The following is a 13,157-nucleotide window of genomic DNA, read 5'->3' on the forward strand; positions in this document are numbered from 1 at the left end:
CTATTGTTATAGCAGTATGTAGTGTTTGTGCCTGGGTTTCACCATGGAGAAGGATGAAGCAGAACAGGAAATGGGCATTGACTGATAGGTCCACAGCTAACTGAGGGAGGAAAAAGTCTTCAATATTGTTGTTTGGAAAGCCCATTAAATACTACATGATTCCTCAGAATGATCCAGTGTGATAGGGCTGTGAAATGCAGTTGTGAAAACTTGTCTTGACAAACCCCAAACCATGTAAATTCCAGGAGTCCTTTACAGGTGTGGAGCATTTTTCATGACTACAAAACTCTATTGTCTTGATAATCCTTTTCAGCAGAAGTTTGGTTTTGCAACTACTGTACTACAGACTCAGTGCAAAGGATAATATGGTCTGTATGGTCTAGCTGCAGTCTAGGAAACCTCGTATCTAAAATGCAGGTCCAAGCTAGATGAATAAACCTAGGATTATTTAGCACTTCAACCACTTGCATCCCTTTAAATTGCTGCTGGAAGTGGAAAAGAAAGATAAAACTCTTGCCTTCAAACTGTTCTAATGAATGACTAGTTCATTTCTGCAGTGAAGAAATACAGTATAATAAATGAGTCATCTGGGAATATTTTTATCCTCAAAGATACCATGTGTAAAAAGCCAAATCCTTTTGGTTTTATAAAGTTTTGGACTCTGATTTTAATATAATTAGTTTTTGCTAACTGTATTTAGACTGTTGAACTGCAGTGTGCCTTGGAGTTCATATATTCCACAAAAATTAAAGCAGATGGTTTATAATTATTATCTATTTCATGTTCTAAAGAGAAGACTAATTCTCCAAACCTTGCAGCTAAAATGCTTGAACGAAGAAGTAGCGAAGTAGTGAAATAGCTTCATTTATTCAAAAGTAGCAGATTGTGTATACAAGCAGAATGCTTATTTATTGGATACTGTGTGATCATCGCTCTCTGGGGAGATGCACTCTTGCACCTCCTGACTCTTCCTGTCATGATTTAATGTGTAAATATGCCTCTCATTTTGATAGCTGAACAGCTTTTCAGAATTTTCTGCAGTTCAAGTAATTTCATAATACTTTTGATTGCATGGCAAATGGATGGTGATGACCTTACGCTTCATCTCATTTTCTAGATTATTTAGTGTAATATTGGAACAATTAACCAAAGAAACAGAAGGTGGCAGCCACTCAGGTGGCAAACCTGGTGGCTTTGATGTCAAAGCCCTAAGAGCCTTTCGTGTATTGCGACCTCTCCGGCTTGTATCAGGAGTGCCCAGTAAGCTCTTTTATATTTAATTTCATTGGAATGAATACTGTAACTGACCTGATTACTTAAATTTCTTGTTCCAGATGCTAACAGAAATGAGATAATATAAATTTGATTTTTTGTTATCTGGTTATGTATAGAAAGTGAGTTTCAAGACGAATGATATTTCAAGTTGAACAAAGGATTGTGAATTCATTTAGTGTATGATCTTCGTACACAGTTCAGTAAGCAGACAGGGGAATACACTTCCTTTTTAGAAGCTTTATATAAAAGTAAATTACGTGTTAAAATGCAAATACACCAAAAAACACAATTTGGATTTTTTTTTAATTCCAGAACCCTGCAGATCAGAAAGTGTAGGTGGTCCTAAATCAGTTTATATGTTGATAAGTGTATGCCAAAGCACATTACACATTTCGTATTTCCTGCCCCCACCAATGCACATGAATGCCTTCTGTTTATCTCAGTAGAGCTAACAGATAAATTAGGAAACTTAAAAAGTAGAACAATGTTATTAAAAGAAAGCATTGAATTTTCTGTTAAGCTTTCCTATTTTCTTTTAATACATTATTAATTACTGAAACTATTTGGCTGAATATGAGGTTCATGGCTTAAAATTCAGCTCTTTCCAAGACATTCAAGAGAAGGAATCCTAATACTGTGTTTATTATATCATAGTCTGCTATGTGGAAATGATCGTGATGGTATATATTTAGCAAAAGAACTTCAGTGAAGAAAGAAGCAGTCTTATGAAATGTCAGGAAGGAAGTCTGTTAAGAGGAGTATTTTGTTCTCACTGGTACTATGGCAGCTTCATTAGTCTGGGATTAACTTCATTTGGTAAAACCAAGGTTTGGCTAAATAATTAAGGAGAAAAAAAATGGGGCCTTACCCTCTGAAAGTAATGTGAGGAATAATGATAAAAAAACGAGGTAGTAGAGAACTTTAAGGCCATCTAAAATGACCGATAGCCACACATGGACTACGTGCATTTTATTTCTAAAAAAATAGAAAACAACAACCCCCCAAAAAAACCCACCAAAAAACCCCAGACAACAAAACCAAAACAAACCTATAAATTCTTTTGACATGTTTCAATCATTGATTTCTGTGATATTTTTTTAACAGAGGGATTAATTAGATTTTGACACAGAGTTTTTGATCCTTATGAAGTATTTTATGATCTTATAGGAACATTTTGTGGTTCTGGGAAGTAGTTTTACTGACTCAGTCTGCATGTCTGTATCATTAATCTATAATAATATGTAATTACAGAAGATTTGGTAAGACAAGACATAGAAAACTGGTTCATATCTTGTATCCTCTTTTCTTTTAGGTTTACAAGTTGTCCTGAACTCCATTATAAAAGCCATGGTTCCCCTTCTCCATATTGCCCTTTTGGTATTGTTTGTAATCATAATCTATGCTATTATAGGATTGGAACTTTTTATTGGAAAAATGCACAAATCTTGTTTTCTTATTGATTCAGGTAAGTCATGAAATTGTTGACTAAAATAAGGGACTAATTCTGGTTTTCAGCTCTGTGGAGTCTCAGTTTGAAATAGAACAGGGGCCAAAGCACTAAAACTGTTGTAACTCCAGTTTTCGCTGTAGTTCATAATTATAGAAAAAGTGCATTAAATTTAAGAAACAAAAACAAAAATGCAAGCCACTTAGAGAAAGAACATGCTTTGAATAGGTTTTCATTTCTAAAGTGTGCAACTGAAATGTCACTAGTGAAGTAGTAAGAGTGACTATCTACAAGGGACAGCTCAGTAATTGCTTGTTTGCTTGTTTTTTCCCTAATCTCTGATTACTGAAAAGCTAGCTAGTCATATTCCAGGGTAGATATTTACTTTCCTGAGGCCACAATTGGGCAGTGTTTCTCGTTCAAGATTGTGGCAGTTTGATAAGAAGTGCAATTCTGAAATGAGCAGAGAAAGAAAAGAGTGCTCCACCATCCAGGTGAAATGATGAAATGAAAGTGTTTTTTATGGAAGAATTTTGAAGAGGTGAAACATCATGAGGGAGAAATTTAATGGCTAAGGGTACATTTCTGTCAGGTAAATAATGAAGTAAACTATGTATAGGAATTAATCCAGACCTGTTTTCCCTACTGGTCCATATGTTAGTATGAAGTGAAAAACAGTAATGAAGAGGGGAATAAAAAAAAAGGGCATGAGGAGATTCTAAAAAAATTCTGTTGTATTATTACATGTTTTTTTTCCACTGCTTAATTACTTGAGCTCTTTTATCCTTTCAATTTTGATTAACCTATTTTAAGGTGGCAAGGCAGAGATGTGAGAGTGAAAACTCTGAAGCTCCCATGGGTTGCCTTTCTCAGGATATCTCAGGTTGATATCTGGATTTACCTTCCATCAGGGTTGATATTTGTTCACGAGAAGAGTTCACTCACAAAAATTTGAGAACTGAAAAATCTGTCTTTGTTCAATTTTCAGATATACTAGTTGAAGAAGATCCAGCACCTTGTGCGTTCTCAGGGAATGGACGTCAGTGTGTCATGAATGGCACTGAATGTAAGGGTGGATGGGTTGGACCAAATGGAGGCATAACCAACTTCGATAATTTTGCATTTGCAATGTTGACTGTGTTCCAGTGTATAACCATGGAAGGATGGACTGATGTGTTATACTGGGTGAGTTTAGTAATCACTGAGCTATGATTACTTTTAAACGAGCTTCAATGTTCAAGTGTGGTTTGCAATACCTTCAGCAGGAAATCTTGGTGAGTTTTGCAGATGAGCTCAGCTGCGCACTTTTTCCAGCTGCAGTGTCTTACTGGACTCCTCAGGCTAAAAAGACATTTTAGAAACAAATTTATTCATTGCTTATGTGATTTTTTTTTTTCTTCCTGTTCTGTTTGGATAAACGTAATATTACGTTTATGTCCTTTGGATTAGTTTATTTTAGTTTTTTATGCAAGCCTATAGTTTTAAGTATGTCTTTTCTGATTAAGCTTAAGAGCTCTCTTTGCAGTAATTCTGCAGAATATTTCACAATGTTAACATAAATTAGAACAAAGCAAGCTCTCAACTGTCATGGCTTGCCGTGGGGACTACAAACCATTTGTTAACCACTCAGAAAAAACAAATCACGAAGGCTGTGAGCCTGATACTGTCCCTGGAGTAGCAGCAAAATATATTCAAACACCTAACTCTGTAAGTCCCCACCTTTAAATGCCACTCTTGCATCAGGTGTGGAATCTCCACAATCTTACAACGTAAGCAGGCAGCTGGACACAAACTGGGAAACTGAAGATATATTTAGTGCTGACTTTACAAATGAGAATGGAGGAAAAAAGAACACATGGATCTTAAAAGGTAAAAGGTCACCTAAATATGCAGATTGGTGTTTCTCTGCCTGACCCCATTCCAAGCTAAAAACATCAGATTTTTTTGTGAATCATTAAGCACTTTGATATCTGATGTGTTTTGTCCAAGGTCATTCAAGAAATCTGTGACAGAACCAACCTACAATAGATGCTGAAAATTAATGAGAATGTTCTGTACTACTTGGTACTTAGCAGTAAGTCTTTGCAGCAACTAGGACCTGATAACAAATATAATTTCCAATAGGTAAAATGTTAGAAAACATGAAAGAAGTGATTACGAGTAAGGGTCGCTATTAGCAAGCTGTTAAAATTGGATGAGCTATCCCAAGATGTACCTTAGTGCAACTGTATTCTAGGTTATGTTTTTTGCAGCAGCTCATGTTTTGAATTTCTGAAAGTTTTTCTGGCCAAGTGGGGCTATTTAGTAATAGCACATCTGTTGTGGAGTGTTGAAGGTGATTAAGGATGCGTAGTATTACCCAGTGAATGGCCACTTAATTTTATGTGGTCATTTGTTGCAAAACAAGGTGAAATATGCTGTTGCTAAAAACTATAGCACCAGAGCATAGTCTCAGATAAAATCTATGATATTAAAATATAGAATATGGAGATGTTTTTACAAAAATGTCACTGTGAAAGATAATGAAGACGGTAAACTTTTAGAATTGAAAGACAAAAAAATTGGCAAAATATGAATCTCTGCTTCCACTGTCTGTTATCAGTGATACAGAACTTGCTATAAACATGCAGAACTTGAATACTGAAGAGTCTAACCATAATGCATAGCCACATATAGGCTAATGTATTCTTTCTTATAGTGTAAGTTCTTTGGGTTTTGCTCTTCAACTCTTCCTAATATTCTCAAAGAGACTGAGAGAATGTAGAAGTAGTATGTGCTTTATATGTCTTGTGCTTGTGATGGTGACAGTTGTTTTTCTCTTTCCTGAGAGAAAGGGAAGGTTTGCCATGATTCTCTAAGAAAAAATACACATTTAGCATCTTTCAAGACAAAAGGGCACCCATATCTCAGTACCTGATAATTCCTCCATCACCAATTAAAAAAAAAATAAAATTAAAAACCTTAGGGAGTTACTGTATTTAAAATGATTCTTACAAAAGATACAGAAACAACTGAAGCTGACTGGCTCAGTATTATGTTATTTTAAGTTATTTTCCCCCCAAAGAATTGAGCGAATTGGTCTGATGCATCTGAAGACTTTGTAGAGTCTCCACTGACAGCACAAAACCCAAAACAGTTAAAATAGGATGCAGAGTATTGTCATGGTCAGACAAAATGAAGGCATAAGAAAATGAAAAACTAAAAAAATTCAAACCTGCTCGGGAGTTATTTCTCTCTAATGAATTATTGAAGTAGAAGATATTTACAGGCATATAGATGTCAGTTTTCATTTTATAACAAATGATACGTGGATGATTAGGCAGAGAAGCATATATTAATTGACCTAGTGAACAGGCTCTGGAATCTCTCTTAAATGATATTTATATAATTAAATTATAGAGCTGGATTATTTCTAGCTGTAGACCAACAAATTACCCATTGCCCAGCTGAAATTACTTGCTGAGGATGACAATTTGTGTTTTAATTTTGCCCCTGGATTAAGCTGAGTTAGATCTGGCTATTGCTAGCTAAAAATTGCAGAATACTTTGTTTTAATTGCAAATTGTGAAAACATTGAAGGTGTACCAGATTGAAATAAAGATGTCCAACGAATCTAAGCAAACCATTTTAGCTAGAGGTGCATGGCTGTTGTGGCTTGCTTTTTATTTAGAGATCTGTTGATAAACAGAGTGAATTGGATCTTATACAAAACATAAATAAAACCAAATCCACAATGTATTAGATACTGCACAAAATTCAGATTTCCATTTGGTTAGCTATATAGGTTTATTTTGCTAACAAGTGGCTCTGAGTGGGCAAAATGTGTGCAATATTTTGCATTATGTTACATGGCAATCTGTTAACAAGAACAATGGCTGAAAATTATAGCTTCCACTAACACTCACTAGCACAGAGCATTATCACTAGTTAATTACAGGAAACCTAGCTTAAAAATTCTCCAGGAATCAGTAATGATTTTTTTTGTAGGCATATCTATTGTAGATTGAGGGCTTGAAAATGCTACTGCTAGGCACCTTCAGACCCTGGGGACTCATGTGGAGCTACTCCTGCTCACCAGTTTGTATCTGAATCACATATGCCCTATCATTTTTTAGTGTTTCTTCATCTGGCTCCTTTTCTCTCTCTATCTTACATGTAACTCACTGGATAACATTTATTACATGTTTCTTCCACAAACAACACAACTCCTTAGTGCCAAATGCTAGACTTAACTGTAGATGTTAAGGGGTAGTGTCCTTATTTTTACCAACAACTGCAGAATAAGTGCTCCCAATTAGTGTAATACATTTGTGGCTGCACATCTGTACATCTCCATTTAGATCAGGACTGTGTTCCCAGTCACAGCTCTCTCTATTTGCTCTCTAGCCCTAACCGAAGGCTTATGCTATTAGTTTTGGATCCCAGTGCAGTCCTTGTTATTGGCAAAGAGGCAGCTTCTGCATGCCCATGTTTTTAATGCTGTAGCTCACGTTCTAAAGCTGAGAGCGTAGTATTCTTTGCCTCATTTTCAATTTATGCTAGCAAGCACTCAAGAATTACAAAATCTGAGTATGCATTTGCATATCTGGCTTTAGATTTTTTCCCATGTCTTTCAAACATCTAGATTTGCACTCTATTAATGGCAGACACGTATCTTGTAAATTGCTTTTTATTTTTAGCTGTTTCACTTGATATGTAGGAACACACATAATGAGCAGTGGTACTTGCCAGTAAAACCCCCAATTTTCCCATGAGTACCAAAATTATCACATTTAATTCCTCTTGTTTTCACCATAGTGAATTTCTCTTGAGTTACTACACTTGAATAATCTATGCTGACACTACTGTAACTTGAATGAGAGATAGACAAGGCTTCTGTAAAAGAAGCTATGTGATCGATTGCCAACACAGTTGATTCAGTGATGGAGCAACTGTATTAGTGGCCACTGAATTTTGCTAAGTCAATTTTATGGACAGACACTGTGTTACTAGCTGAAATACCAACAGCTCCTCAGTTCTCTGATGCCTGGCTAACACTATTCAGACTGATCTGGAGATATTTTAGATTGAAGCACTCAAGCTGAAATTTCTGTACACTGGTGTCTTACATGTGTTTGCCTAGTAATACGCCTACTGATACCTTAACACGATATTCTCTCAAGGATTGATGTTTAAAATATACAGTTAATTACTTGAAATGCCTAGGCGATCTAAAATGTGTCTAAGAAAAAGGGTGTGAGGCATTATAATATACTCTTTATTAATACATGAGCTTCTTAAAACTATCCTTTACTGCTGTTTGATAGAAACGTACGTTTTCATCAAAGAAATCATTCATTATTCCTCTGCTTTTATGACAAAAAGTGTACACTTGGAAATCTGTTTCTGGTTTTGAAAGTTAAGCTTTATGTGTCCTAATATACCCTTTGAAGCATCTTAAAACATGTGAAGAAAATCAATCATTTAAGCAGCACAGCCTGTTCAGGATGAACTTCCTATTTGCGTGTGTCTAGTATCTACACAGCCATTGCATTAATGTTACTGGAAGTAACATATCAAGGTAGAAAAGACTCTATTATCCTTTAAATGGGCTTCCATAATCAAGTGCAAGAGTTATGGCTTCCTTGATAGCTTTCCAATTGTACAAGACAACTTTCCTTACTGTGCAAAAGCTGAAAGGTAGAAAATAACTGTATGTTTGTTTTCTAACTGGAAAAGAACTGAAAAAATATTGTAATTCCCACATAAACCTATGGTAGAGAAGAAAATAATTACAATAATAAAACAAAGAAGTCTACTGATTATTCAGAATGTTGATCAGGTGGTTAAGAACTTCGACAACCTTCTGATTGTGTCACTTTTTAGAATGCTTCTAGTTCAAGAATCTTAAAGGATAGCCTACTCAGAAGCAATATAAGGGAATATAATGTACTTGAAACCAGCTGATATGCAGCTAAAGACTTTTTCCTAAATGCAAGCACGTATTTTGCAAGTATATCTCACAAGAAAATCCCTTGGTTCAGGCACAAAATGCATTGCTAGTCCATAAACAAAAAGTTGCAAAGTATGTTTGAAGTATTGCCCAAACTGTCACCAGAGTGCTGAGCAGGAATCTCTTAAAAATGTCTTGTGAAAAATGAGAGATAGTCAAATAAGCATTAATACTCTAGAACTTTGAAATGTATGAGCTAATAAGCCAATTTGAAACAACTACATTAGGTGATTGAAGTCGTATTTGTTCCATTCCAGATGCAGAAATAGAAGGTATGTTACTACATCCAAACCATACTTTTCAGCAATGAATTTCAGTTCACAGGTCTGAGAGAAGTCAAAGAATGCTTGACTGCTTTTTTCACTTTGTAAATCAGTTGCAGCTATTCAGCAAAGGGTGTTAAAATTGTGATGAAGTATGCTGGAGAAATCTTAGAAATTATCTATTTTTGCCTTTGTTATGTGCTAAGGATAGCTTAATGCTGTTCTCTTAGCATCTCAACTCCACTCACAGGTCATTTAAGGGAGACTCTTCAGTGAAACAAGTCAGCTTATCCCCAAAGGCATTGATGTGCTGAATGCACAGTGCTCTCAGCCTTTATGTACGTAGCCAGAAATTTAACACATGATATCCAGCTGGAGAAAGAGGGATAAACATTTTGGATGACAGTATTAATATAGTGCATAAATCACACTTAAAAGCCAGGGACTGCAGGCAGGATTTTTGAATTTGTGTGTTAATTACTAGAATCCAATTTTATGTTAAAATCTAGCTTAACTCCCTGCCTTATAGGTAATGGTTCAGACTAATTATTTTTTTATATTCTCTAGACATAAAAAACTCTGAGTCAGTTTTAGATTGCAAAGAGACAAGACTTAAATTGCCAATACATTAGAAACCTCAGAGAGAAAAGGGAATAATCAAATTAAGACATGCAAACAGAGCTACCAAAACAAAGAATATATGTATTACAAGTTTGAATTAACATTGAAAGGCATGATCATATAATATAGTTATTTTCAAATTAACATCTTAACGCAAAGGCTCCCACCTGAGGAGGATTTTAAACTACCTCCCAGGGCAGTATCTTCCCCATGAAGTGAACTTGATTTGCTCTGACAAGTTATCTAGTATCTCAGTCTTAACTGACTGCTGACCTGTAGTGCAGTCAAAACACGGAGCTAATTTCCTGGCAAAGATCATTGCAATTACTCAAGAGAACATACTATTTCTCCTCAGAAATGTTAAATAAAATGGATAGAAACTGGATTAGAAGTAGGCTAAACTTTAGGTAGTGCTAATAACTCCTCTAATTGAATAGTGATTTTCACCCAAGAACTTTGCCACAGGAAGCAAACTTCCTTTTAAAAGCATTTGAGTTCCCAGGCTGTTGCAGAATAACTGTTTAGTAGACAAATTCAGATTCATCTTGAGTATTGGGGTTTTGTTCATTGTTACTACATAAACTAAAGTAACAATTTTATGTCATCAGTCTGAGTGGTACATGGCCTTATGCTTGCATTTCTCTGCATTCAGCATATGGGAAATATTAAATACATCCAATTATTGTATAATGTTTATGGTGTGTATATATATATAGATGGCTTATCAGATATTGAAAAAAAAGGGTATTTAGTCCATATTACCAAAGTAGATACTATTACTGTGCTCATTTTAATGCATTGTAGTTAAATATATGAAAATAAACACAGTTCATCACATTAGTGAATTCTTTTCAGTAGTTTTTTTAGTTCTTAGGTTTAACAAACCTGATCAGGACATAGGCCTAAATAAGTTCATTATGTGAAATTAGTTTGGGCAATAGTATAAATAGGTAGAAGCACTAAAATTTTTTAATCCTAAATGAACGTGGTACAACCAATGAAGGAATCAAACACTTCTGTTTTGTTATACCTGGAATGTAGTTTTTGTTAAACCTGGTAGAGTCTTCCCACGATCCAGTAGAAAACCTTTCCTGGGTACTGCTGTGTAGAGGCAGTACTCTTCATTTTGTTATGGTAGTGTTCATCTGCTGTGGGATAGATAGCCATCCTGAAAAAGAGAAAAGAATATTTTGGTAGTCATATTTGACATCTAGGCTTTCCTTGGAACAATTATTTGACCCTTTCCCCCCCCCGTTAATGACAATAAGCTGATTTATTAAATGCCACCCCCAACAATTAGCTGTAATAACATTAGATGCAAAATTAAATATCTGAATAAAAAAAAAAAAAAAGACCTGCATTTAAACTTCTAATCGATATTGGGCAAAAACAAAATTGAAAGCCATCAGCTTTTGAAGAGTAAATGCTTTATTTGAGTATCTAAATTATATACTTCATTAGCTAACAACAGATAAAATAACAGAAAGAAGAAATTGTGGTTTATTCCGACAGGTCAAAGTAAATTAATAAAACTGAAACAGCATCCTCTTTGATTTAATTTGGTTTCATTTCAGAGGGTCACTTATGTGTCCTATATGCAACTTTATAGCACAGTTTACATACACAAGGTGGAGGCCAAATTTAGAGGTGATTAAGTAATTATGAGGCTCTCTAGGTACTGTAACAATTTTTCACTTCTCCAAGGGATATATTTCTGTTTGTGCCTACTTTAATGCCATGGAATGCTGATTTTCCCGTTGTTGCTGTGCAACAAAGATGAGCTTGGCCAACCAGGAGACTGTCAGGAAAACCTGCACTTTAATTCCAGAACCCAGATAACACGGAATATAAGAGTACATACTTCTTCAAACCAATCCAGAGTTTCCTATGCTTCCAGCACAGCCTGTTTTAAGTCAGCTTTGACTTAACTACACTTCAGCCAGAAATATCTTGGGACATAACCTTCGGAGCTAGAAGGCTTTGAAAAGCTGTATGGTATGCTCTGAAATGAGTAGTATAAATAGCCTATGATCTGAGGTTTTGTGAACCTACCTTGTATGCTTTGAAGAATGCAGGATTAGTAACATTTCACAAAATACTGATTTCTGAAGGATTTTTACTCCTGTCAAGAGACTGAACATGTTAGTCTTAATAATTTAAAATGTTATTAGGTAGATTATAAGTAACAATAAATAAACCCACCAGTTATGTGTTGATTAGAATGTTATAAAAGGAGGAAAGTAAAATTAAAACCTAAGGAAACTAAGAAACTTAAGAAATTAAGCAAGTTTGAAACATTGTGGAAAGTAACTCAAAATAGATTCTACAGAGTATCGGTAGTAGTACAAATGCAGAGTTAGAAGTATCGCTGCTTTGCTTTATCAATATCCCCAGTCAGAGCTTAGATTAATACAAAGAGCTTGCAACAGTGTTTGGTAAAATAGTACCAAGCGTACAGAAAAGTGAGACCTTGATCTCCATGTGCAACTGCATGTGGGGATTTATTCACAGTTACCAGAGATAGGGCTGAGACATTTTAATGATTGTTAATTGGTGTTTTAGATGGGAGTGTGCCATCTGCTGCTGTGTAACACTAATGGTTATGTCTGCTGTAAATTTGGCTTTCTCTGTTTCACTTCAGAGTCTTGGTCTCTGATCATCTATACTACATTGCAATGACAGCTGACTCCAACTACAGTGCAGCTAGTGAGATAATTCACTCCAAATGCCAGATGAAGCACTTTTTCGTTTACCAAGTTTGTCCTATTGGTTCAAGATAGTTCTTCGAGGCTTTGCAGGCACATACTCACAAACATATACATGTCAATATAAAGGACCAAATACACAGTAAGAACTATTTATTCTCCACCAATTTAACTTGTATTAGAGTAACTTATCTCCAGATCTGATAGCATCAACAAGTGGCCCCCTATTACAAGGATTTTTGAACTGTTAGTTGCTCTCTCACTTATTGAAAAGGATAGGAAGAGCTTCTGAATTCAATTCAAAGTTATTTTTAAAGCTGCTCAAACATACAAATCTAATTTAACATCTGAATGAAAGGGGTGAAAATGCCAGAGCATGTCCAAAAGTGGCATCTTGGGAGAATAAGTGTTTTCAAACACTTATCTGAGTAGTACACATCTACTGTTATGGTGTAACAGAATTAAGTGAATGAGAAGCACTTTGTCCATCGTATCATCCATCTCATATGTCCTCTGGTTGATGTGATGGACAGACTACTTAGAACTGAAATCCAAACAGTAAGACTAGATCTGGAAAAAGGCATCAAGAGAGGCAAGAAGTGTGGTACTTGAGGCCATCTTTGCAATAGGTGTTATGGGTGCTAAAAGCTTAATGGACTCAAAAAGAGATGGGACAAATCCATTGAGGACCATTAAATATGACACCTTCTCTGGGATAGTACATCCCTGACACACAGGATGCATGCCTTGCAAGACATTTTGCTGAGGAGTTGGGACGTGATATCTGCTAGATTTCCTGGTGTTACTTGAGTATAATTCAGGGGCTTTTATTGTTTATGTTCTAGTTGCAACTT

At 35.5% G+C, this 13,157-nt stretch overlaps 1 protein-coding gene across 17 annotated transcripts in view; it reads left to right on the top strand.

Annotated features, from left to right (window-relative positions):
* CACNA1D (calcium voltage-gated channel subunit alpha1 D) overlaps positions 1-13,157 on the top strand; it is a 185,296-nt gene that overhangs the window by 69,860 nt on the left and 102,279 nt on the right. For 16 of the 17 annotated variants that reach the window (XM_061362357.1, XM_061362354.1, XM_061362364.1 and 13 more), the window contains exons 5-7: positions 1,118-1,260; positions 2,588-2,740; positions 3,711-3,907. In XM_061362357.1, coding sequence (XP_061218341.1) covers positions 1,118-1,260; positions 2,588-2,740; positions 3,711-3,907 — 493 coding nt within the window. Of the gene's footprint in view, positions 1-1,117; positions 1,261-2,587; positions 2,741-3,710; positions 3,908-13,157 lie in introns of those variants that run through there. The other variant, XM_061362367.1, reaches the window with a different exon arrangement.

This window comes from Neopsephotus bourkii, unplaced genomic scaffold (genome assembly GCF_033783945.1).
Source record: "Neopsephotus bourkii isolate Nb327-2 ecotype Australia unplaced genomic scaffold, CSIRO-AGI_Nbou_v1 NB_1120, whole genome shotgun sequence".
Classification (NCBI taxonomy): domain Eukaryota; kingdom Metazoa; phylum Chordata; class Aves; order Psittaciformes; family Psittacidae; genus Neopsephotus; species Neopsephotus bourkii.